Below are 27,634 nucleotides of genomic sequence, written 5' to 3' on the forward strand. Positions count from 1 at the left end.
AATTCCAGTCGGTCTGTTCGTGTCCACGAAACCCTTGGCTACTTTTATCAATTAAAAGAGTCTCAGCCAATAATCAAGTGTGCATCCGGTCCTATATTGAAATCTTTTCCAGAGTTTGACATATGGTCTTAACTGAAGGAAATTCCATTAAATGCTAACTCCTAAAACAGTTCTGTGGGAGACAGAAACTGAAGTTTAAAGATAACAACCAGAGGGAAGGTTCCAAAATATCGAGGACAAGAAACATCAATATTCATGATGGTACATGACGAAGTTGGCCAATAACGCTTGAAAAACAGTTGCTTTTTGGTCCCAATCGCATCTGTGATCTCGCATCTCTCTCAAACTAGCCCCGGATGTTGGAGTCTGCGTTGCCGAGTCCGCCTTCATGGGCAAAAAACGTCACTTTAATGAGTGTGCTGATCATCCGTTCAACCATTAAGCAAATCGTGAGCTCGTCTTCCTGTAAAGGGTTCTTCTTAGGGGATGCTCTGCTACCTTCTGTGTCCGAGGCAAAGGAAATGCTCTACCAGGGATTTTTACATCTCACTGATAAAATCTCCAATACTTGACGGAGCGATTGATTCCAGAGCAAGCCGATTTTGAAGGGGCCACCGGTTGCATTGACTAACTCATGTTGACATATCCGTTCAATCCAGGCCCGTCACGTTCAGTAGCCGGATCGTTGGCCTGGCCAGTTTTAGCAAATTCTAAGCAGTGGGAGCAAATAGAAAAGTATTCTCTTAACGAAGCATGGATAAAGAACAGAGGAGAAAAGCACCAAGAACACATAAACTATCATCCCAAGCGCCTGACATCAGCCCAGTAACCTGAGGAGCTTAATTGCAACAATGATTTAATTGGAGTCAGTCAACACATGAAGGCCCTTGCTCACTTAGTTAGTTAACCACTGTAGTGCCCTGAAATGGATGGACAGACATCATTCCATTGGAAAGAATCAGAAGAGTCGTGACGCGTTGGCGAGAAGAATGGATAGACCCCGATGGATGGATAGCCGGAATGAAGAGAGAGGAAGGCGCTAGGCGAATAATAGAGTTCCAACTACCATTACCAGAGGGACAAAAAGAAGAATGCTCACGAGATTTAATTAAAGCTCCATGAGTGGATAGAAGGACCTTTGATATGAGAGGTCAGTTCAGTCAGGCTGCCATGATGGAGGTGTTCTAACTGAATTAAAAGACATGATCAGGATTCACTTTGTTTCGAACAATTCAAAACGACAGGGGCGCCACTTCTGTTCTTTCAATGAGGACCTCTTCGAACCACGAAGAAATGGTCTCCATTAGGCATCTCTTCGGTAATTGCTCGAGTAAATTGCAAGGCTTCAAAGGATACAAAAAAGCAATATGGCGAGAATGGCTTTGATTGGAAAAAAATTTAGAGACAAACGTAGGGATGCCGAGTATGTTAGAAACTATATAATTTGCTCCTTCTTAGTTTGAGGATTCTTTCTAAAACTAGTAAAGCTTGACCAGAGGGAGACTGTCTTACTTAACTCCTTTTTGATATTTCATATACTTCTTACGAAAGATGCTTCTTCCCCCCCCACCACTACTCAGGCTAAAAAGCCTCGTGGAACCGGGTTTTATTAAGCTTAAAAAGCTCGGTCATATCCACAGAGAGTTGGACAAAATTCTTGAGACGAATGTGTTGCAGAAACAGGATGATAGTTTCTTAGCTTATCCGGCATCCCTGGCCGTGTGTGGCCAATTGATTTTTCTCGAGCTAAATTAATTAAAAGGAATCGGCTGGCTTTGCATTGTGACAATCTACCGCTAATGAACAGCAGCTTCACTCTTGATACAGTTTGGAGAAGAATTTATGGGACATGATAGAACTTTGCAATTGATGACCATTTTTTTAACTTTCCAAATTGAACAAGCAATTACTATAAGGCTATTTATGTGTCTACAGCGATAGCCATTTTTTGCAATGGAACTAATGATGACATTCCAAAGATTTGACTCCAAATAAGTGAATGAAAATTCAATGAATGGCGCGGTCATAACTACGGCCGAACTGCTTGGTTGATAGGTTCAAGTCAAATATGGTATGTCTTGCTATGTTTTAGTAACAGGACCTTGTATTTAGCATTACATCCATTCATACCTTGCCCTGTTATATCCCTAAAACCACTCGACGTACAATGCTTTATCATGACAATCTGGATTTTGAAACAATCATTGCTTTTTTCCCCAAGTTGGAACAATAAATGATCGATTTGCCAGAAACAATTCCAAATGGCGTTTAAACTCCATTGAAAATCGTAACCCTGTTGACTAGTTCTTGGTTTGATATCTGTCCCAGCTAGAATCGGTGACCTAATTCCATGCCTGAATCTAATGCACAACAAATTGGTTCCTTTAAATGGCACTTTCCAAAATCTTTGTTCCATTATTGCACGGCTCTAGCCTGGACCAGAGTCCTCAAACCTCGACTAGAGTCCTCAAACCCAGACTTGTAACATCAGAGGCAGCTGTTGTAACAACCCTTGCAAATGCTAGACGAGGTGCTCCGAAACAATTTAGATGATGAATAGACCCATTTCATCGCGGCAATCGGCCTTTACATAGCCCTAAAGAGACCTGCCAAGCAACCAGCTCATCTCTGAACCGAGAGGATCATTTATCCCTTGCGTCTTCATTTGGAGAGTTCTCGAGACAAGGGCAACCTTGAACCAAGGGAAGGAAACAGACTCCGGAGGCTGATTATTCCAACATGATTGGACTGGCCATACCACATTAAAATGTCCTTTCCATGCACGGTGTGGAAGTGTGGAGCATCTCAGGATCGAGAGGTCTTCTTTTGGTTCTCTGAGTAGCACGTGGAACGTACCCTAAGGGTGGAATGTGTGCAGTAAAAAGGAAAGAGAAAAAAGCAAAATCAGCCTTTTTCGTCCGCATTTGCCTTTGAACAACCCATGCATATAAGGAGGAAGGCAGGCAGACGGCTGGCTGGCTGGCTGACTGGCTGGCTGCCTGGAGGGGAATATTGAAATTTTACTAAAATTTAGGGGTTCCCCGCCTGAATCTCTTTTTTGTGGTGGTCCCAAAACAACAAAGGCTGAAATTGGCCATAGAAAAAGATGTGCACCAAGGAAGAGGGGAAGACGTTCTTAACCAGCCTTCTTTCTTAGTAATTCATCTTCCCCTCAAAGAAGTCCAAACCAATGAAGAGTGGGCCAACAGTCGGTCGGTCCGCCACCACTTGTCGAATCTACCAAACTCAATTCATCATAACAAAAGAGGGATTGGATTAAGCTCGATTGGACCAGGGGTTGGTGCCTGAGCAGGGTGCTCGAATTGTGAACAAAGGGTTGACCCCCGGCGGCCAGCTAGCCACGAACGATGGCCTCACTCGTCTGGTGGGTGACATGCTCAAGACAGAAGGTTCTTCAAACTTACCTCGGGTGGATGGAGGTAACAAGAGGGAAGCCCCTCCACGGACGAAAGAGATAGGAAACTCGAAGAAAGGGGGATTTTTTCCTAGCAGAACTTGGGAACAAAAGGGAAGCGATATTCGACAGAAGGTAAAGAAGAGAGGGGAAAAGTCTAGCTAAACAACTTTTAGCGGAGAAAAACTTTTTTCCTTTAACCTGACTTTCAAGCACTTCTCCTGGAACCGGGTGTAATACTATTCCGCATGTCCAAGTCTGTCCATTTGGCGGATCAAGTTACGGCAACTCGTGTTCAAACAGATAATGTCTTAATTCAATACTGCTTCCCTTATCGGGATGTGGTCACACTCCTCCTTGGTACAATACATGTCTGCACCACAGACCATATATTGAGGAGACCTCACTTGGCAAGGTTAAAAAAGGCGAACAATCGCCTTCATCAGCTAGAACATAAATTTTGCAGGAGACACCACCTTTTCAAGTCTTCACAGTAGACAGTCCTCCCGATTTTTTCAGGGTGCAGAACAGCTGACACAAAATTCATATTTCTCTTGACTGGGGTTGGGGCCAATGCGAGATCTAGTCATTGCTTGATCTGTGGTCTGAACAAGCCTTGGGAACAGGATATTGCATTTCCACGTCGGCCTTGGCTTTGTTCTTTACAATGGAAACTATCTTGTTACTCCTTGAACGGCCTGAACCGGAAAGGCGAAACTTTCTAATGTTAGCCTCAAATTAGTGGCTTAAATGTTGTGTGGAGTTTAGTGTAAAAAACAGTACCGATAAGCCGCTTCAGAGTGAGTGCATCAGAAGTTCAAGGTCTTTGTATGACAATTCGCATCGATCCTCAATCTCGAACAACCATTGCCATTTTGGTTTGCCCAACCTTGACTTTGAGAAATAGTGATTCAACGAATGATTTTGCACCCAAGTAGCCCATTATAGATTAGATCTAGTTATCCTTCGAAGTAAATCTGAAGTCATCTTACAGTTGCAATCTAGCTCCTCTGCAACGTCAAATACGAGCAGTTTATCGGTTTATGATTGATCTGGAGTCACTAAAAATGAGCAGACACTAGCCCTTTTGCATACCATTACTATGAGCTATTATTCCAAATAAATGGTGTTCGTGGGTTCCAAACATCGATGAACGTCGCTGAGAAAGTTGACGTCAAATTATCACTTTCCCTAATGGTGAATCAGAGTACGTGCTAGAATGCAAATGAGGCGGTGACGATCATGGCATTCTAATGATGTCAAACTTACCTTAGAGCCAAGAATCTTGGAATTCATGGAAATTTTGATCGCCGCTTATGGCCCGAAGGTCCAATTGGATATGAATAACATTTCAGTTCTCACCTGCATATTCCGTTTCCTTTGTTCTCAAATTCACAGCTCCTTTCGTTTCTTAAATACGAGCTGAAAGATGGATGGGCCTCCGAAGGGGCAGTAGAGGCTCTTGAAATAAATTGTGCCAATTGGGCTATTGACCTCATAAAAGAAACAGGGCCCTTTATTAATGCTCCCTCGTTCTCCTTGTGTTGCCTGAAAGGTTTACCGTGCCTATACTACTCCTATATGCTTGGAATAGTGGCCACAATCATGCAACTAAGCTGGTAAAACCTAGATTTACTCCCTCCTGAAACGAATCGAGATTTTCTCACCCTAAGATTAGCTCTGGCCGTGAATAAAGGTGTGCAACTACAAAAGCACCACAATGACACCACACCATCAAAGCTCTTCTAATTGATCAGTTTGTGGTCAAGACAAGTTCAGTTGTTGGATCGTAGAGTCAATTGGCTAAGAATTGAAGCTGAGATCTATTTTTTTTAAGTCAATTTACTGAAATATTGGCAATTGCATGATATTGAACTTACTAAATTACTGGGTTGACGCAACTTTTATACAAGAAAGCGCTTTATTTTCGTTAAGCAATTGAAGGGTCTGAGGTAGAAATTTGGGAGCTGTTTGGTATAAGTAGAAGGGGGTTATAATTTTCATCAACCTCCAAAGGAAATTATGTCCAACTCTTTTTTACCGTCTCAGCTGACACTTCATTGAAGGAGGAGTGAGGGAAAAAGAAGTAGCGCTAAGTTTTTGCTGTAGACGAGTTTGTCCACAATTTATCGAATTAGCATCCCAGTCATTCTCGTGCCTATTCTCATAAATAACATGTGCACAAAGATATGTACAAGCATACATGAGTGAAAATCCACGCAGGCTATTATTTGGATAAATGGCTGGGAATGTGATGTGCCTCTTTTTAGAGTATCAAAATCAGGCTCGAACTCGGTAATTGCAAAACCGCCCATAGAAACGGGAAAATTTGCAAGTCTTCGTCCTCTTCAAACCGAATGAAATATCAGTTGAAATCGGGGGATGCGTGTTAGGTTGCTGGTTGTTTTATGAATGCATGTTTCGACATAAATAATCCCGGTCAGCAGAGCCCGATACAAAGTGCTCAATTATCCGCTGAAATATCACTTAAGCCAAACCCGGTGAACAAGAAGGGGGCCGAGGGAATTCCATTAGCCATGATTTAATAATCAAACCTGGACGAGAAATTCCCAACGAACCAAACTTTGGTCAATTGGATCAATTTAGATCTTTTTCGGGATGGCTTGTCAGGCTCACGTGGAGAAGGGCGGTGCATTGTAACTGATCCCCGAAGAGTCCTGCCCAAGAATATGCATACCCATAACTCATGCCATCTAGTTAGCACCACTCTTCAGTAGCAAAGCCTTGAATCTCTAATGGGTATTATACACTTCCTCAGGCTCATTTGTTCCTTCTGCTTCTTCTTGCCCCCTGATGAAGGCGCAGGGGAAAAAAACTGACAAAATGCCAATTTGACTCTTTGCTTCCATTCTCACTATTCGCCCATTAATCTTGAACACCTCACCGAAAGCATCACCATTGGCAAGACTGACGATGCTGGATGGAAAAGGTGCAAGAAAAAGTACATGCCGCCACTTTCAAAACGCATAATATATTCGTCTTTTTTGGTCAAGAAACTTGAAGTGACTCCTGGAGATTTAGAGGAATTTTTCAGGGAAGGAATCCTCAACTTTTACCCGACATATGAGATGAACGAGATAACAACGCAAAGGTTCCTTTTCATTTGAAATTTGTCAGCTGTGAAGTTGACCTTGGTTTGGTTGTCATTTGAGCTTGTTTGACCCTCGGCCAAGGGGTCTGCAGATTGCCAGGGTGTGAATTTGAATTTTCCTCATTATGATGAATAGCATCAACGAGATTCTTTCTTGCGAGAAAACAGCTTGTGTCATGACATGGCACAGTGATTAGGAAACGTGGAAAATGTTCAACGGCTCGTTCCACCATGGCTTAAAAGGCCATTTCGACACGAAATGACGAGATTTCAATGGCCCGTTGTTGCGACTGGTGTTCACAAGTATTCACCAGTTGAGCATTTAATGACTTGTAGTTGCGCATGCACGAAGAAAGGCGTCATCTCCTCCCCGGACTTTTTCCTGGACATTAATAGAATGTTTCTTAACTTGGAGAGGGAAGCCCTCTTCTTCGGCTAATGCGTATGTATCGAAGTCCCTGCATTCTATTTCACCGTCAAAGACTAGCAGTAAACTTTTGCTGGGCTTAGTATTGGTGGAAGGTGGCAGGCTGAAATCTTCCTTAGGGATTGAGATAGATACGTTGACAGCCCTGACGCCCCTGCTAACATGCTTGGCAGGGCCCGCGAGAGCTTAAAAAAAAGTCCGCATAATAATTTGCTTTCGGCCATTCATCTCCATTTAAGAGTCTGGGCTAACCCTCCCGCACTCCCGGGTTTCGACCACTGGGGTTCACACGTCAAACTCTTCCCAAAACACCTCTCATATTGGCATTGTCCAACACCAAATTTGATTCCGGTGACCGTTTCATGATATCAGCTGACACGGAGGTCCCAAGATGCGGTGGCACTTGCCCTCTGGAATCTTGAGTATGCAGGCTGGGGCCTGTGATCAAATATGGCTGAGGGGGATAAACAGAAGCCTTGAGTGAACCCAAGGAACTTATGAAGTCACCCGAAAACACGATCAACGCATCGAAGTTTGTCTTTGATCTCGTCTCTGGCCTATCATGTGGTATTATTGGCGAGGCCACTTCGTCCATGGCATAGGGGCAACCTAGTGCGTAACCACGTATGCTGTACAGTATACAGGCCATGGAAGAAGACGATGGCCTGAGGCGTTCCCTACGGATGGATCTCCCGCTTCATTCTGATGATCTCGCTTGGCTTATCACGATACATTCGAGAATGTGCATGGTGGAAAAGTTCTTCGCCCGTCAGAAGTGTGACGGTAGACTCGGTCAAAGTGGTTGTCTATTTCACCTCAAAGTATGTGGTTCAACTTGTTGCATATCTCTGGCGTCGCGACATCCACCCCAATGATCCGGATGGATGTCTGATTTCCAGTCCATAGCTTGGCTGCAGTGGTAGTAGTAGTAAATGAGTGAGATATGATTGTTTGCGGATGACCATCATGCAGTTCTTAGTCGGCTCCCTCCTCTCCGGGTCTGGCTTTGAACAAATTCCAAGTCCCTTTCAATATTGACATTTGTCTGCCATTATGTCACTCGGGTTCGCGAACGTCTTCCATCATTGTTAGCTGTCAAAACTTCAATTCTAAAGTGCGGACGGACCGTTCGTTGAGCTCCATTCGTTCTTGGCCCCTCGGGTAATCGAGTCCCGATCCGCTTGAAAGTGCTTGTCGAACTTTGGAGGGTAGACAACAACGTAGAATTAGTCCCATCTAACTACTGCGAGCACCGCTCATTCAGTTCAGATTACCCGGTTGGGGCGTCACATCTCGAAAGATATCGAGAGATTTCTTTTCTTTTCCCTTCCTGCTCCTCAACTTCAAGTGCAAGTGCATTCGTGTATGTACGTACGAGGACTGTACGTAGTAGACATCGACCCGGCCAATGTTCATGTTGTCAAATATATGGTCGGGTTATGGGGACGTACTTGGTATTGATATGATATGAGGGGACTGAGATGGGTCAATGCAGAATCTTGGGGGGAAGAATAATTTTCTTCTCACCTCATTTTGTGGAGGGAACAATTCCAGTTTAAAGAAGGTCGTTATGATTTTTCTTTTTCATGTTTGGAGCGGACAAAAGTATGCCACGAATTTCTCGACCTCAAAAGTGAACGTTGATCCATTTAACACGCAAAATGATCTTTTGACAGAATTTCGTTGTAATATTCTCCTGAAACAATGGTCTGAACATCTTTTGTCTCGCAATAGTGAATGTCGTAACATAATTGCGAAATGATTCTTAATTGAAGATCATCCGTTGCTTGAATCAGACAACTTAAAAATTGATTAAAAGATATTCTTTCAATTAATTTGACAGCTGATTGCCAACGAGTTCAAGGCAATCATCTTGTCATAGAGTTTCCACATTTTTGGCCGGGTTAAGAGAAATTGCCCCTCTGACAAAGTGCATTTCTAGGCACTCACTCGGAAAGCTCAAGTATCTAACCAGGACTACTCCGAAGAAGTTTTTCATCTTTCACCGATTTCGCTCATGATCCGTTGTAATTTGTAGCTCGTTAAATGCAAACATCCCATTTCCTGCCAAAACGCGCTCCGCAATCCACACTCTTGACATGAATCGTTCATTGAAGTGGACATTATTCATGACATCCCATTTTCCCATTCAGATTGTACATCTTGTCAAGGGTAAGTTCGGAAGAAAAAAAAAGTGGCCAAAACCAACTGCCCCTTCTGACCCACCCAGATATGGATCCCTTCCGTGTATGCGTGTGTGTGTGTCGCAAAGTTGGCCAAAAAAGGTCTGCCTGTTCCTTCTCGTTCCCTCGCTTTGGGGTGTCCTTGTTGGTTTTTGGTACCCTTATCCATTGCTGGTCGTGAGTGAGCCTGCTCACTCACTCACCCAAGTGCCAGGACCAAATGGTGGCCGTGGTACATTGTTCATAGTAGTGGCATTCCAATAAGTCATGCTGCTTTTGTTCGACAAACAAAGCGGAATAATATTTGATGCCCGATGTGACAAGCCCTAGATTACACGACGACTATCCCACTGCTTGTACTATCTCCCCCGGTGGCATAGACCATCACAGGGTCCATAGATGCCGCCAAGGTCGGTCAATCCGTTTTGGCACGCCAATGCATGGACAATCCAGTAACTCGTGGGCAGTGAACAGTGAGTGACCAGTTGGCGAAACTCGAGGATATCTTTATATCTTAATCCAGTCCGAGGATCGAGATGATCTTAACAACTTGCGTCCATGTATGGGATGGATGGAAGACTACTGCGAACGGAGTTGTTGGTTGGGTACACAACCAGTAGGCCAAGTTGGGATGAAATTCAATATCCAGATATCAGAGAGCAAGTAAACCGTCGAACGAGGAAGAGAGGGAGGGAGAAAAAGAGCGAACAAGAGGGAGTTTGCATAATGTCTGTACTTTATGCGATAGGCTGGTCTAGAGTAGACTACTACTGGATTACGTACATACACGTACATATGTAGGGTATGTAGGTATTAAGATGTGTTACCACGTACCTCCTCGGCTTCGGGAACCACTCCAAATAAATCACTTTGTCCCGACAATGCAATTTAGTGGGAGGTAAAGTAATACTTCATGAATTGCTCTTATGAAAGATCATTTGACACAAGGACAAGTGTAGATAGGAGGATGGGCGGTGGCGGAGGACTAGGGGGAGGAGGAGCGGCAGGGTTTCCATCTTTGCCTTGTGCCCTCCTTTTCTGCGTCTCCAAATAATTCATGAAGGTAAGGAGATCTCTTGAGGAATGACACTGAGAAACTATTTGGGTCTCCTTTCAACTTGGACTCATTTGATTTCGATTCCGTAAAAGATAATCATATTCTTGACAGTGACTTGAAGGGAGCATGGAGATACGACGAGTCATGCTGGAAATGACTTCAGTGCATATTATTCCAGTTGGAGGAAACCCAAACCTTGACTGACTGGCTATCACAGGAGGAGGGTTTCCATGTCAGTGAATTAAGACCTAGGAAGCACCGTGTTGAATGCGCATCCAAGGAGAACCATGCTTGGATGATGGCACTTACGTACGTACTCTACTGTACATCTCCTTGGAATCAAGTCCGACGGCGCCAAATTCTGACTGAGCTTCAATTGCTGATAAAGATTTCAAATGGAATTTTGTCCTCAAGGATTAAAGTAATACGTCGCTTTCAAATCTGGCGAACACAAAGCATCTTTCAAATAGTTTGACCCACCTGTTGAAGAACTGCTAAAGAAAGGTGGATTGATAACGTTTCTGGGTCAGAAAGCCAGAAGAAAATTTGGCTTTCCACCAAACAATATTTGATGCTTTGGAATCCAACATTGACCGTGGTCCTTTTTGTTGTCAAGCATTCAAGCATTCCGTCAAGTTGATCGTCCTCTCTTTGGTGAGATGATTTTCCCAGACATATACTCGTATGTGTTTGAAGATTAAGTCAAATAAATGTAAAAGGAGGCAGATAGACTTCATTGGATTTTTTTTTGGACGGGGGGGGAATAGATTCTTGGCATTCTTGGCCTTAGCCCCAAGACTCTATTAGTGGGGAGCCCCTCTCACCTTTTGTAGCTTCGATCAAGACTTTTATAGAGAAGAGAAAAACCTCCCAAAATTTACACTGGAATGTCAGGTCCCTTTTACATTTCTTTGTATTCAGTTCTTGTGTCTGATGCTGAGGAGACTCGGCCCATTTTTACGTATTTGAGACCAGAGTTAGCTCTCCCTCATTTGTTAGGGTAAAGTCATGAATGATTCGAAACTGCTTGATTATTGTTTCCTTCATTTTACTATTGATCACGACACCAACGAATAACGGCGGTGATGATCGAGACCCAAATAAGGTGGCATTCAATGGATGTACTGATAAACAGGGTTACATAACACCTCTAAAGAGATGCAAAGGGATTGTCATAAAACGATTAAGTATCGACCAATTCTCAAGCTCTGGCCTAAGCTTAGTCACCCTGTGCAGGCCAATGCTAACTAGCACGTTGTTGTTACAGCCGCCCCGTTAACTTTTGGACAATTCAAGGACTGAGATGATTTGCGTACGAAATAGGCTCGTAAATTACCAATACGTTGAATTTGCTCTATGTAAAGGTGTTTATGGGCGTATCGATATTTCGGGGGCATCGTTCTTCCATTTTCGAACTCAGATCTTCAGCTAGCTTCTGACCGTTCAGCTATACTTAATCAACTGGGTTTTCCTTCCAATCATCTTCCATCCAGGCACTTACTCATCTCCCCATTAAATCCGCGGCCAGAATCGCGCCTCTAATCTCCACTTTAGATCTGGCTTCCAACTTTTTTGGCCAATGCTCAACAATTCTTGCCCACCATAAAAGCCGATATCATTAACACGAAAATGAAGACATGCCCAGCCGATTGCCACAAGCCTTTTGGGGTCCATCCTCGTGCTTTCTCAAGACACCATTTGTGTTGGAATTGCCCCAAATCATCCGCTGTACTGACATAAGTCCTACGATTTGGGATCGGCAAGGATGAAATGATCAAGGTAGTCATCCAAACGCGCCCTCCCCAAAGGCTTATTTAGACTTAAATATCTCTTGGTAGGGGCCCAAACGTGCAGATGAATCCGTCATCGGAGTGAGTGAAAAGCTGGGACCTTGGCCAAAGTGTCAATTTTCACAGATACCAGGAATTTATAGATCCGCAGGAGTCAGTACGGTTATCGTTTCATTTCATTCACTGTTATCAGTTGAATACTCCCCGAATTCGAGACGAGGAAGGGCCAGTCATCAAGGCTATCACAATAGAATCATTCACTCATATATACTACCTACTACTAGTGTATGTACATTGGCGTCTTTGTGTCTGTTTTCTCGTGTCATGGTGGATTATACGTATTACCATTATTAGACTCACCGAGTCCATCATGCATCTTTGGAAGTAATTTAACTGCTTGTCCATGAACAAGTCACGACTAACATTATTACCAGGACCCCGAAGAAGAAGTTCGAGGCCCTTGCCAGCAACAATGCGCCCATGTACCAGGCAGGGCCATGTACCAGGGCCATGTACCTGAAGGTTGGTCCGGAAGCGAATTTGAACGTCACAATTTGCATCATCATCAACTCATTATGCGAAAAAAAGTAGGGACGTAGAATCCAAAACTCATTTACTCCGAACTCAAGCGTGGATTCCTCCGAAGGAATTAGTTCAGTAGGCCCACCATGATTTACCAGTTTGTTTGATTTACGGTTGAACTGGATTTACGTACCAGGTAATGCCTACTAATACTACCTACCATTGACATCCAATATGTGAATGAGATTATCCGCACAGGGTCGTTCATGTTTACCAATGACGATTGGCTTTGTCGCGCGTTTAAAATCGAGCTAATCTTGAAACACGCGCAGGCGTCTCAATCGGGAAATGGGGAGTGGTCGCCTATCTTAAAATCGATACGGACACACTTTGATTGCATACATATGTAGACGAGTATCCTTTCGACAAATTGCTAATTACTGATTTTGCATTTCTGCCCCGTAATGCATGATATTGTAGCACGTACTACCTACGCAGGAGGACGTTGTAGCTCTGTGGCAAGTTAGTACTAATAACGAAACGACCGTATTATTGGAATTGAAGTAGGCTCGTATGTACGTACGTACTCGTATGTATGGAGCAATTCAGATTGGTGGGCCAACCTGTTTCAAAGTCGTCTTTGTTTTCGGCGTTGGCTCAGCTAACCTATCATGATCGGTCCTCAAATTACTGACATATCCAAAATTTAGGAGATATTTGATCCTTTGATGGGGGCCCCGTCCCATTTGAATGCTTGGTCAAATGAGCTGCTTCTGAGCCATATGTATAGTACTGTACCTATTAGCTTGTGGGTTACTTTTGCTCACGTTCAAAGGTGCCCCAAGTGCTTAGCTTGGCTGAAATCGGCTAGCTAGTTTTAAAAAAAATCTCATCAAAATGTTTTCTTTCTTCTTTCAGGCTATCAACGGTCCATACCTGGAATTCCGCGATATCAGGTGTTGGGTTCGGATGATTCCGGCGAGTTCAGTCTTCAGATTTCGGGCGTGTCCTTGGATGATGACGCGGATTACGAATGCCAAGTGGGGCCTGGCAATTTCAATGCCCCCATCCGGGCCTCAGCCCATCTCTACGTGTTGTGTAAGTATTGGGTAGACCATTCAATTTTTGAATTCATTGATCTCTCCTTGTCAATGACAACGTTTGGGAGGGAAAAATCTCGAGATCAGCTCATTATGTCCAAGTTGGTCGTTTGATCTCAATCCTGGAATCGTGGCATCGATCTTAAGGGTTGCTGATAGAACTGGAGGCCTCCGTCGCTCAGGTCAGACCCATTAGAACCCCCTGAAAGTTTCAGTGCCTCAAATCAAAAAGTTCCATCTTTTTTAACATCTCATTAATCTTCATTTTATTCAACAAGGCAGAGGCAGAGACGCTGAAATAGGCGCCCATTTTCTCTCCTTCGTTTTATCACCCCAAATTGAGTTGGTGGGGAGGACTGGAGGGCGCCACGAGGCCAAAAGGTTGAATCGCCACCAACTCCTTGAGCAACGGGAAGAGGTCCTAAACGAATGTATTAAACTGCCTAATGGCCTCCCTAAAATTTTTCAATAGGTTTCAATTGGAAGTTTCAACAGAGAGAAAGAGAGAGAAAGAGAGAGAGAGAGAGGATGGACGGCCAACGAGTCAAAGCTGGAGAAGGGAGCCAAGACGAACGGAGTAGGTCCATCAGCTTGCCCTAGCCGTCCATTCCCCATTCAACACCTTGTCTCGGTCGGTCGTCCTCTGAAATGAAGGAAAACTACTTCTTCGAACTTTTTTCCCATTCTTCTCGATATGACAATTCTTTCTGTGTCTTTCTTTTCGTTTTTGCGCTATTTGGGTGCCTTCTCGACCTACCTCGATTCCACTCGAAGCTCCTTAAGAGCGAGGAAAGACGAGTCGAACTGAAATTGTGTCATGTGTGCTCACTGCTAACCTCGGAGATCATGAGCAGATCCAGGCGTCCCCTAGGGCTTACCACACTCGACGGTTTTTCTTTTGGGGCCAAAGTGCCGTGTAGCAAGTAGCCTGAGAAACTCCGATATTGGATTGGCCTACGTACGAGTACAAGCAACATCCTTCATTGTGTATTAGCACTCAGCTCATGGTTGATCCTGGCTCGGGCCCAAGGCTGCTGCAACGGAATCCAGCCATTTGACACGTTGTGTGCAAATATTTTGCACAGGAAATGTGGATTGTGTCAATTACGAATGCCACTCGATCTTGACATATTGAGGAGATTTGGCGTGCAAGAGTAAGTAGTTGTGCATTCAGCCAAGAGCGCCGGCCTCTGTCATTAAATCGCCGATTTTGAGCAGGGACAACTCGACGTACTTCCTTGGTGATTAGTTTTCCCATCTCATACAGTTTAAGTAAGGTAAAGGCAGAGACTTATTTTGAGGCTCAATACATGCATGGATGAAAGGCAACCTGGTCGTGACAGGGAAAGAGGACCAAAGGTCAAGATCAGGCATCATCCATCTTCCATCATCTTCCATTAGTCACACCTGGAGCGCTTCCAATGGATTCTAATGAGCTTGTTGGGTTTCTCTCTCAATTGCTTGTTGCTGAGCTCTGTGGTTTTATTTGCCTGGAAAACATTTAAGGGTATTTTGTCAAATTGCTCTTCAAAGGACGACAGAGGGAGAGTTTTATGGAGCCTTAAGCGGGTGGACGTCGTAAAATCAAATGATGGCTTTGGAGCGAGATCCACTATGTCCTTGCTTGCTCAATCCTTTGAATGAAAAAGACCTCCCCCCCCTCTCCTCCTCATTTCCTCAAAAACCCACTCATTCAGAGCCCTATCACCTTTTTTACCACTCCCTAATTGTCAATCAAAGGAACCTTACCTTAAAGCATCAGAGCACAGATCCCAATCGAAATGATAGATGGCCCGTTTCGTCCACGCTTCGTTGGCTCGAGGCCTTAAAGCATCAAAGCTAATCAACTTTAACCCAACGAAAATTCGACACGCTTCGGTTCAAAAGAGGGCAATCTGTGTCGACTTCAAATCGATGAAAGTCGTCTCCTCAGGTCATTATGCAGAGTGGAAAAAGTAGAGTAAGATATGGCTTAATTTGGGGCGAAAATATTTCCTTCACTGATAGCTCACTACAAGGATCCCCCACCCAGGTCTCCGCCCATTTCCTTGTACCTAGACTGCCAAGAACTGGCCTTACGTCTACGTAGCTCTATAAGTGTAAATGAGAATATGTCGAGTTGAATCAGGCACCCAAGTCGTGTCATGATCCAGCCACAAATTTTGAGATGCTTTTGTTGAATGGCCAATGAAATAGTATATGTACGCGCACCTACGCGTAGGTGACTAGGTGGTTGGTTCCCTATTCAGGTTCTTTTGGCAGGTGCTGGCTGATGGCGTCCCCGTCACCCACGCCCAAGTTGTCACCTCGTATTAATACCCTTTAAGCTTTGGTTGGCTCGCTCAGCAGTCACCCAACCCCAAAAGATATATATGTCTTCATTTGCCTACTAAATCCTTTGAGATGACTAATGGCAGACATCAAATGCATTTTCGAGATCTCATTAATCCTCAACCGTCGTCCCAAAGGGGCTTCTTCTTCTCTTTGGCGCTCGGTTTGCGTCTGTGCGTCTGTGCGTCTGTTTTGATGGTTGGTCCTCCGTCTTGGCGTCAGATCGTGCTGAACAAAGACATGTTGACATGGTCAATTGGCGAATGATTTCCTAATAATGTCGGTCCATCTGTTTTCTGTATGTTTCAGTGCCTCCCACTTCCATTCAGATCGAAGGTTACAACCCTGGTCAACGCGTGGATATCAAGGAGACTGAGGAGTGTGAATTGACCTGCATTGTGGCCGATGCCAAACCCAAAGCCACGATCATGTGGTTCCGGAATGATCTCCAATTCACACCTGGTGAGACAAACGAAATACGTAACAAAAGCGACCTTCAGCGTCACTTTCAAGGGCTGAAACGGATAAACTCCTCAGTTTGTTCGGGGCCGTTCAAGCGAAACGTTGTCAAAAATATGCAATGGGATTGGCTAGAGAACCAAGGATAAATCTATGGTACTTATTTTCTGGGGTGTTCGTTCGTGGGCGAAAGACAGAAAAGTTCGGGGAAGCAAAGTTTTTTTTTTCAAGAAGAATTCAAATTTGAAGAGCCATTGTTCTTGGTTTGTTTCCTCAGAATCCACCGAGGACACCGACGAGGACGGCACGAAAGAGGGCCGAAAAACTGTCAAGAGCAAGATCAAATTTCATCCCACACCCAGGGACAATGGAGCCAAATATTACTGCCAAGCCGCTCATCCAGCTTTGGGTGGAACACCAATGAAGTCCTGGATCACCATGTCAGTCCAATGTGAGTAGCATGAAGCCCATCCAGATAATACCTATACACAAACCACTTGTAGGTACATGGTCGATCTGTTAGTTTTGGAGCAAAGACATGGGGAGGGAATTACATTGTGACAGAGACTAGAAATGTGGAAGTTCGCCTCCCTGAAGTGGCGCTGGGTTGTTGGTAGAACTGTGGTGGCATTTCTTTTTTTTTTGCCATCAAATTTGGATGAGTGACAGACCAGGGATGAGTCGATCTCTTTGACTGTGGCTATATGGATCCTCAGAGGATGCATTAATTTAATTGCTTTCTCTCTAATGATGAGATTGCTAGCCGTGCTGCTCCCGACGCATTCTTTGACATCGTACTGCATAGCTCGCCTTGATGAGAACAGCTCAGTCCGTTTTGACTTGGGCCTTTCAGTCGATGAATAAGTAAGTAAGCCCAAGCCTGGAATAATTGATGCTACTCATGTGCTGAATATCCATGAAATTGAGTCGATGGAACATTTTGAACTTGGTTCGGTTGTTTTCTGAAGAATCAAGGTTCCCTCCTTCCATGATAAAATATGTTCCATGTGTGTTTGTGTGTGTTCCTTGAAATGGGATTCTTTGGTCAATGAGATCTCATCAAGGTGATGGAGGTCCTTAAGTTTGAAACAGGCACCTTACCAAAGTTTGTTGGGACTATTTAAGAGGTGCGAGAAGTTTGATCAAACAAGTTTGAGTATCCTATTACTTGTTCGGCCGAGTTTGTGTCCAGAGAGCTCATAATCGAGCAGGACTTGCTTAGTAAACCATAGTAGACGCTTCCTTTCCTCTCACCCCCGAGAATCCAGGCCTCAGGCCTCATCCAATATTTGCCTCCTTTTTCATCTAAAACAGAGATTGAGAGGAATTGTCGAGAAGAAAGAAGAGGCCAGGCCTCATTGACCAAGAAAAAGAGTCATCCATCCGCCATCAACAACGATCACCATGATGTCAGAGTTACAACATCGTACAATTTCCCTTGAAGAGGGGCTCAAGGAAATGACAATTTCTAAGGCACATCAGCCCCCAAAACAGCTCTGTGGATCGACCATGGGAAAAGGGCGGGGAATACTATATTGTAATTGTCTCTTCTTAGAAATCCTGTGCTTGTCTTCGAGCTCCAAAATAGATGACTAATAAAATAAAAAAAAGATCCTAGAAGAACGACGACGACGACGACCAAGCCGACCCAGATGTGCTCAGTCAGCTTGATTGGACCACAAACCCCTCAAAGTACCATTGTTTGTCCCAATATGAGGCAAACTAGGATGGGTCTGGCGAATGGGCGGACAGTCAGTCTGACAAACAGACAGACAGACGTTCATGGTTTCATTTGGAATCTCCCTCTCTTTGGGCAAAAAAAAAAGACTTTTTTATTTTGCCTTTCCAGGAAGAAAAGGAAGAGATTAAAACCATTAGCGAGGAATGGCGGTCAATGGGAAGCATGAAATATTTGAACTTGTGGAACAGATCCTCCCCCTTATTGGTTGGAATATTGGACCATACAGCCCAAAGAAGAAAGAGGGCCTTGAAATTGAATGAATTCAGAAAAAAGCGAGAGATGTGCTCAAAAGGAGGGAAGAGGAGGAAGTCTTTTGTCGTGCCAATTTCGATATTTCTGATTGAGATTCCTCCTTCTCTCGGAAGCTTAGCTGGTGCCGGGTGAAGCAAAAAAGGGTGAATGGAAATTGAGTCAAAATCTCAACTCAAGAAGGAATTCATAGACCGTTGTCAAAGCTATGTTGTAAAGCACATTATTCTCTCAATTTGAATGATCGAATCTGGAAGGAATGGTTGTTGAGTCGTGGAATCCGACTTTTTCCCGAGTCGTGTGAACCATTCCAGTCAAAGTGAGGAATTCCACATGCTCGAGTGCTTACTTTATCGTACACAACACGTACGTAAAAGTCTCGTAGTCATTCATTTCCAAGCCTTAGGATGCTTCGGGTGACGCATTATGTCAGCATGTGGCCTTTACTTGAACTTGAATTAAAATGACAGCAGCCTCCCTCGGACGTGTTGTAGTTGTGTTGTTGTTGATGGTTGAAGGATCTCTCAGCTTTTTTCTCGGTTAACTGACAAGTTCAAGTCCTTACTACTCCCATGGGTGGCCGCCGTCTTTTTGGGATGGGGAAAGATGGTAATGGCCAGTCAGAGCCAAGAGATTTGGCCATCGTCTCGAAAGGTTTTCATTCCTTGGAAATCAGGTTGAAGTTTTTTTGGCATGTGCATTCAAAGCTCCCTTCACATTTTGACCTTAATGTAAGAGCACAAAAATCTTTCATTGGGTAGACCCCTCTCCTCCTCTTCCATCGCCTTTTTTCGGGACGAGAAAAGGTCGGTGGCCTTTATTTTCTAATGCACTTTGGACGCTCCAAATGGTTGGGCTACTTATCGCCAGGCTAGGATCTTGATTCAAACTGGAAGAGTTTTCTTGATGCGTCCGCGAACAGACGGCCTTACTATTCAACCTCGTCGTAATCTGGAGATTAAAAGACGTAGAGGATCCTTTACGTCAACTAAAGACTGACAATATAATCTGGGGTCTTTGCCAATTTGTCATGTCCCCCACTTTTTTGTTCCAAGATCTAACGTTAAAGCGTTCGCCCATCCTACAGGGGAATCGATGGTTATAATGAATGAACCGATGTATTTGATTGCCGATTGATTTTACCCTGAGCTCAGGGTGACTGTGCGAAAGAGAAGCTTCCTTCACTCTCGATATGCCAGAATTATCTTTTTCTCCCCAATCCCAGCCAGCCAGAAAGAGAAGTCATCTTGGAAGCTCTCCCGGAATGAAGACTTTGGGAACTCGACAGGTTCCTTCGAAGTTTCCATTTTCATTATCGAACCAATGTTTCTAAGAGCTCAGATGATTTTAATGCCAACGTATGGAGAGGAAGTTTCTACGTTCCTCGAATGAGTACAAACCCAGACGGTTACTCTCCCCACCACTACGAAGGCCTCATTCATTCCCTCCAATATATTCTTGAGTAGGCACAAGGTGAAGAAATTGGATCTTTTCTCTCCCGACATTGATGCATCTCCCTCCCCCCTCCCCACGAAATACATTCATTTTCCTCGTCTTTGACTGCTGCTCCCTTTACCGTTGGTACTTTTGGTACATCCGACCAAGCAGGTTTAGCTCTCACTAACACAACTCTTGTTTTCTCTTCGTTTAGTTCCACCTGGCCCACCGGAAATCCAAGGCTATCTCCAAGGAGAAACCATTCGCTTGGGTCAGGCTGTCACCCTGACCTGCGTGTCTCACGGAGGAAATCCTTTGGCCGAGATTGTCTGGTACAAGAATGGCGATGGGATTGACTTCTCGTACACAACTGCTGGCCGGGAATCCAGGAATACCTACAACTTTATCGCCGCTACCGACGACAATAATGCCAAGTATCGTTGCGAGGCCAAGAACTTCATGAGCACCGAACCCATGGTGACTGAGATTAGTTTGGCAGTCCAATGTAAGTAGTGCTGTTCCTGCTTATTCATTCATGCAATACATTTAATATGTGCATCTTCTAGCCAGGCTTTATCTATCTCAAGTGAGTGAAGGGGTAGAGGGAAAATCAGGGATTTGGTTGATTGGATTACACTCTAGCATGATTTGAAACTGGTTAGTAGAGGTTAGGGATGCCACAAAGACTGGCATGTAAAGCCTCCCAAGGATAGTCAATACAACTATGATTCCAATTTCAAAACATGGATGAGGGAAGTGTAAATTTCTGGAAAAAGAGGTTACCATTTGGCTTGAAAAGTTCAAAACAACCAGCAACAGGACATAAATTGTTGTTGAGGAAATTGCCTTGATGGACCAACAAACCATGCCTAACGAAAGAAAGTGCCGAAATCCGGTCTCTAACTCGTCGAGTCAGTGTCTTATGAGCCTTTTTGGGGGCCATCTTTGGGCGATTGAAACCCGAGAAACACCTGGAACATATAAACTAGCTTTCAAAGCCAACTTGGAAGGCTTCATTTGGCTTTCGGGACCGGAATTAGTCGGTGTGCCAAATCGTCATTCATAATTGAAAAGCATGTTTCTAGCCATGTTTTCGGTTGGTCCCGGGGTCCCTTGAAGTGGTTACTGTTTTGTGGTATGGGATCCCTCCTCGAGACCGGTTTGGTTGTGGCCTAGAAACCGCCCGAAAACGTCATGAAAGGCCAAGAGAAAGATACACGCCCCCCTACACACACTCCATCGGTTCCTCTCACAGTGAACCCCTCTTTTACTTTCTTCGTAATGTGGGAGCATTGCACACAATGAGAGAAATGATTCTCCAATTTGGGTCAAAGTTCCAGCCACCACTGGGAACAACAAATGATTACAATATGTATTCCTCCCAAAGCCTTTTGTGCTTGTCCTGGCCTTTCTCAAGGATGAGGGTCGAACAACGAGGCCCAGGAATGCAATCCAGGATTCATGCAATTGGACTCATGAATATTTCATTATTCAATAAGTGCGCCTGATTTTCCTAATGGAGACAGAGCATCTCGTTTTCTCTCCCGTCCAATTTGGCACGGACTGGATCCGATTCTGTTCCATGTACGCTAAGGGGTAGGAACCCTGAAACACTTGCGTCCTTAATGACCTGACGGCGAATGAGCAATGGATTGCAAGCTTCATGCAAACAATCCTCTAAATTTGGGGAAATGCAACTTCCGCCATGGATCCAGTTCCATTGTTTTGGATGGCACACGGAGCGTTTGCTCCACGTATCCCACTTCAATCAGTTGGAAGTGCTTTGACAACTTGATTCCCTTGAAGCGAGCAATTTTCCAAGGTAGTTTGACGGGTATTCTTGAAGCTCGCCAAGTTTGCCAAAGAGAATAAGTACGCTATCCAGAAGTTTTCCTGGCTTGAAAATATTGTTTCTTCCCACAAAATTCCACTCGCAAACAATCGATTAATAGAGCAAGGCCTGAGAAAAGAAAAAGGAATCCAATCAGGTTTGTGTAAAACTATTGCTCTGTCAGACTGGGAATTTGCGTGGAAAGGTAAACTAATGCAAAGCAGTAGAGTTGCCGGGTTATTGTCAAATATGTGTGTCTAGACTGGGAATTCGCATCGAATTTGTTGTGCCCTCAAGGTCTTTCCAGTATTTGAAAGTGGGTGGGTTGGGATTTACCAAATATATTCGGGATATGCTAGTTCGGCGAGCGAACTCTTTCTCGTCAGACTAAACGTTGGACGTTGGAAGGATCTTCTCTTTATAAGCCATTTACATAATTTCATCATCTCTTTATTACAGTTGCGCCCGATAAAGTGACCATTACGGGCCCCACTGAGGCCAAGGCCGGAGACGAGCTCAATTTTGAATGCGAGACAGGAAACTCCAATCCTCCGGCGAGCATTCAGTGGCTCGTGGATGGAGTTCGAGCCCATGAGAACTTTACGCACAAGGTGAGCCAAGAATGGAGGGAGGGAGAAAGAAAGAAAGGAAGAAAAGGAGGCGTGCACAATGTCCGGCCCAGTGCATATTCATTGAGTGACACATTTTCTACCGACCGGAAACATCTTTGTTCCCGCGAATACGAGGCACGTTTTTGAAACATTTACCTTCCTTGTATGAACCTGAGCGGAGGTGTATGCCAATGGAAAAACTTGGAAAGTGAACGTTTACTACATCACATGGACTAAGTATTCTTACGCATAAGGTTTTGTCGCTTGGTAGGATCACAAGAAACTACGACAAATGATGCTGGAACAAGCATGACCCAAATCTTGGCGTATTGCTGTTCTCTGGTACTGTTTTGGTAATTGGAACATGAGTAGGAAATGGTCAAAGAGTGAAATGGATCGGGAACGAGGCCAAGTAAAATCACCTCCATTTCTAAAGAGCGGCAAAAGTTCACAGATTGAAAGAGAAAGCAATGGATTCATTAAAAGCGCAAGAGGAATGGTTGAATCTCAGTGATTCGAGAATTGACTTTCATCTAGCTCCAAGCAAAAGGCGGCTAATAGCACCTTGTAAGAAGGTCCAACTCGAAAAGACTTTATACGCGTGGATCATTTGAACCTCCTCTCACTTTCGTGCCAAAATGTCAGTGTTAGTAAAAGCAGGCCTGAGGATCGAAGGGTGCAAAAACTTTCGTCGAATTTTGGCACTGGCAAGCGATAATGGATTAGGAGTCCGCTCCTTGGTCCAATCGTTCGTTCGTCAGGCCCCAGAAGTTTCTCATCAAACGAATAAGGTTTTTGCTTTGTTCTCAGAAATGATCCGTTGAATGGCATTACTTAAAACTTGTTTGATGTGCCATCCACTGTCTCATTGATGCACCAACATTGTTAGTGGGTTTGGGGCCCTACAGATGGGAATGATTGTTGGCTCAGGGTCAAACAAGAACACTCACCAGACGCCCATTCCACAGTGATTTCAAACTTTGCTTCTTCATCCACGTTTTTCTTCCTTGTTTCCCCACTCTTTGCTTCTTTGTCCGTTTCTTTCATCCCCTGCTCGTCTCCTGTACGTGAAAATAACGTTTACTTGTGGAAGACATGTGAGAAACCGTGGTGGAGCTTTGAAAATCGTTATTGCTTATTGGAGAGGGGCGGGACACCAAAGTACACTCACGTACCTCGTGCTACCACTCTTGATTAGTTCTTGAGCATGCAATGCCTTGAGTAGTGGGAACAGTTCATTTACAATTCGACCATAAAACATTCACTCAAGGGGGTTTCTGGCTCGCATAGACAACTAAAGTGGTCCAATCTAGCAATCCAGACAACTTGAGGTGATCGTCGAGAGCAACACATTGCTATCTCAACAACCCTTTTTAGCGCAATCCAACACTCGTTGAACCAAACTCCGAGCAGTGCCATCCGGTTACCCCACATGACATGCCATTCAATCGGGAGCCTCGTGATGGGCAGAGTTCTGTTGGGGCATGAGGGCTTCCGTCAGCTGACACATTTGGGCAAAAGAGGGAAATTCAAACTGAGCCAGTAACAGCTACGTAACTGTGCAATCGAGCATTTAATGAGTGCTTCAGAAAGAGCGAACATAACAATTGACTTAATTCCTTTGCCCATGTTCAACCAGGCCAATTAAACAAGGAAACAAAACCCTTCCAACGCACTGCTAGAGCCAAATTTCACAGTCTGCTAATGATCATTGCATTGTGTCTTGCACTCGCTCTCCTCCGTTTTCTTGTCCGTTCCTTTCTGGGAGCAATTTGCTCGAAAAGCCTGATCATTGGGCTTGTTTGTATCTTGGCGTTTTTTTTCTATATTAGAAGATAAATCACTCAACTTTCTCGCCCACTACCATCCCTTAGAAAAAACTTACGTTGGGTGTCTGAAGACTCTGTCCAAGCTTTCTTATACTCTTTTAGTTTCATCTAATGTCTGACACTCTAACTTATGTACGGTGTCTATTTTCTCTCTCCAGGCAACAAGTCCCAATGGCGGCTGGGTGTCCAAATCTGACCTCTCCACCAAAGTTGGACCCGAAGACCGAAACATAATGATCTCCTGTTACGCAGTGAACCAAGCCCTGGGCGAAACCATCGTAGAGACCCATATGGTCAGCGTCTTATGTGAGTACCAACATTTTTACTTCGCCGATCACATAACCTGGAATGAGTTACGCATTGGTTACCGGGATGAGGAGGAGGATGCTATATTTTCTCTCCAAACCCAACATCTCGACCTCCGCATACAATTATTGAGAAGACATGGCACACTGAAGGCTCATCCAATGAAATGGAAGTGGAACAAGTTTCCAGCCGTCTATATGTATTTTTGAGGTTGAGTCCCTCGAGCTTGAGCTTGAATTCTGCTCATTCACCAGAGGACTTGAAAATAGAGAGATAATGGAATTCACCCGTCCATGTGGTGCATAAACCAATTTCTTGTCAAGTACCTTGAGAGCATCACTTCAATTTTCGAAACTCACTTGAGGAAGAGCACTGAGAAACAATGTTTCCACCTCATATTCTACGATGTACATCCGTTCAAAAAGGAATGGAAGAGTAGATTCTTCCACAATCTCTGCGGCTCCTAACGCCTTTTTGAAGGAACCTCCCCTCCTTCCCCGCCGGTCCATTCCTTTATTCTCAAGTTGAGTTCTTTTGCAACCTTTGAAACTCAATTGACCTCTTTGATCTGAAGGAAGTGGAAACAAAACTCTTCACGAAAGCGTGTCATGCCAAAGACCCAATGGACAAAAAGATGTTTTTTGGCAAACTCAACGGAAGGAAACGGAGGCCATGTCCAGTCCCAGCCAAACAATCCTCCCTCCTCCTTCCGTCCTCCCTGGTCCCTCCTTTCCAGGCCCCTCTTCCAGGGCCCCCCTCAATGCCCTCACCCTCCTTCCAATAGAGGATGGAAATGGGCAGAGATAGATACGTCCTTTGGCGGCGCCCAAGACCCAATGTAAACTCTTTGATAAACATGCTTTGGAGGCTTGGGATTAGATGATGCCACTCCATGGGTGTTTATGTTGTTCTCGGTGCTCTTCTAACTTGGCGGAGTTTCCACCTTTGGTGAAATATAGGGTTCCATTTTTTCTACCCTGGCCAGGTCTGAAGACTTTTTGTTAGCTTGAAGTGGCTGCTGGCCCTTGGCGAGAGTGAGGGAAACAGTTACGTTTCTTTCGGGAGGATCCCAGATCTTTTTCCCACCAAATCGACCCGATTCCAAGTCCAACTTTCTGATCAAGTGGAGGAAAACAATGTCGGATCTCGTAAATTCAGGACATACCAAGGCTCGAGAAAGGAATTCGTTTTCTTAAGCAAACAATTCGTTGATCCACTTCTTGGGAGCACATCTTCATTGATGCTTGGATGCAAATCCTTCGTTTGACAGTTCAAAAGGCTTTAAATTCTCTTTATGAAGCTGCCTTACTATGTCGCACAACCATGCTCCATAAAAAATTCGCAACCATAGACGTAAACAGCGCCAACAGCTGTTTCATACCCCAAGATGTAGTGCTATGAGATCCGCTGTGAGTCGCTCAATGGCGTATGTCATCACGATGCCGGGATAAAGTTCAAGAAGTCTTACTTTCATCGGCGAGTCAAGCTTGCACAAATTGGACTGAACTTCTCTTGATTCAGGTCCAATAATTCATGTCTGTGGCATCAAGGGGTGAGGAATGGGATCTCAAAAAGGGAGATTGGTACACCTTGTAGTAACCCTAGTACAAGACAGTGGGAAAGAGGAGGAAAGAGGCCTTAAATTTGTCTTTTTGTGATTTATACCCTTCCCGATCTTTGGGGTTTGTGTGACATCGGCGCTCTTTTTGGTCTCCCTAAATTCCCTCCTCATACGTGTATGAATGTTTCCGTAAGATTTGAAAGAACTGCGATTTTGCACATGTGTGCTCAAAAATAGGCTCGTTCTCTCTTCTGCCAGAACGAACGGGGACTTATCTTTTGAAGATATTCCCTCCAGAATTGGAACGGATTTGCTTTTGTTAAAACTCTTGAGATTTATCTTGTTCCAATTCCTCGCAGCCAAAGCAGCTCTTTGGACTTGAACCAAGCACCAAGAAGATATGGAAATTCTTCGAAATCTTGGGGTTCCTATTAATAATCCCGAAAAGAATAAAGAACGAGCCCTCCTCTGGATGGGAAACACAGAAGCTAGTGTGACCCTTGGAATTGAGAAAAGTTCATCCGAAACACTTTGACAGATTAGTTTGCGTAAGCCGTATTAATCTTTTCCTTTCGAAAAAATATACTTTTATGCATAATCTGATTCCATTAGTTCTTCACTCAAAAAGCTCTTTGAGACAGTCCTTGATCTTTGGATGCTTTTGCGTCTTCTCGTGCTCACTCACGCGCTAATACACCCTTTTTAAGATGATACTCATTTACGTACTAAAACCTCTTCAAAATCGAAGCTACCGCCAACTTCCTGAGCTTACTTATTCCTCATCCCTCTAATCCTTTCTCTCTCTCACACTCCACTGTTTAGACCCCCCCGGTAAACCCAACATCACTGGACTTGTCTACGGAGACATTCTTGAGGAAGGCCAAATGAAGCGTTTGACGTGCATCTCGATGGCTGGAAATCCATTAGCGGATTTGACTTGGTTTCGTGGTGAGGAGAAGATTGAGGGCACCACCACCATCAAGGGTGGAGATGGAAAGTATTCCAGTTCCGAGCTTGCCATTATCGCCAACCGCACCGACAATGAACTTCCCTACCGCTGTGAGGCCTCCAATCCCGCCACATCAGAGCCCAAAAAGACCACAGTCCAATTGAGTGTGCTATTCAAGCCGGCTCTGGTGAAGATCACCGTGGATCCTGCTAGTCCCAAGGCCGGGAAAAAGGCCATCCTGACATGCGAGAGCTCGAGCAGCAATCCGACGGCCAGCATCGTGTGGCGGTACAACGGCAAAAGAATGAGCGGCTCCGATCAAGTGATCAAGACCGGCGAATACGGCGGGAACGTCACCTCGAACCTTCTGGAGATCGACGTCACCCCCGAACATCAGGGGGCCGTTTTCATTTGTGAGGCCAAGAATCCGGTGCTTGACCATAGCGTTCACGACGCTGAGACGTTGAGTGTGAAATGTAAGTATTAACCGGAATCAGTAGGCATCCATCCTGGCTCCCTTTTTTATCGCTCCCTCGTCTTTGTTCTTGGCTCAATTTGTTCCCCAATTGGAACAACTGGAGCACGTTCTAATTGAGTTCCAACAAGATTGATATCTGAAGAACTACTACGGTACTATTACTACTAGTAGTAATAATAGTAGCAGTGGCAACGGTTGATGTAAAGGTCAATCGGTTGAACAACAATAGCAAGAGCAACAACAGCG

General features: G+C 44.4%; 1 protein-coding gene across 4 annotated transcripts in view; it reads left to right on the forward strand.

Annotated features, from left to right (window-relative positions):
• The window catches only part of LOC131883887 (nephrin-like), a 73,425-nt gene that overhangs the window by 32,904 nt on the left and 12,887 nt on the right, over positions 1–27,634 (forward strand). For all 4 annotated transcript variants that reach the window (XM_059231492.1, XM_059231488.1, XM_059231490.1 and 1 more), the window contains exons 3-9: positions 13,425–13,604; positions 16,247–16,399; positions 16,674–16,847; positions 20,038–20,328; positions 22,114–22,265; positions 24,253–24,400; positions 26,784–27,386. In XM_059231492.1, coding sequence (XP_059087475.1) covers positions 13,425–13,604; positions 16,247–16,399; positions 16,674–16,847; positions 20,038–20,328; positions 22,114–22,265; positions 24,253–24,400; positions 26,784–27,386 — 1,701 coding nt within the window. The remainder of the gene's footprint in view (positions 1–13,424; positions 13,605–16,246; positions 16,400–16,673; positions 16,848–20,037; positions 20,329–22,113; positions 22,266–24,252; positions 24,401–26,783; positions 27,387–27,634) is intronic.

The sequence above is a fragment of the Tigriopus californicus genome, chromosome 7 (genome assembly GCF_007210705.1).
Source record: "Tigriopus californicus strain San Diego chromosome 7, Tcal_SD_v2.1, whole genome shotgun sequence".
In the NCBI taxonomy this organism is placed as follows: Eukaryota; Metazoa; Arthropoda; class Copepoda; order Harpacticoida; family Harpacticidae; genus Tigriopus; species Tigriopus californicus.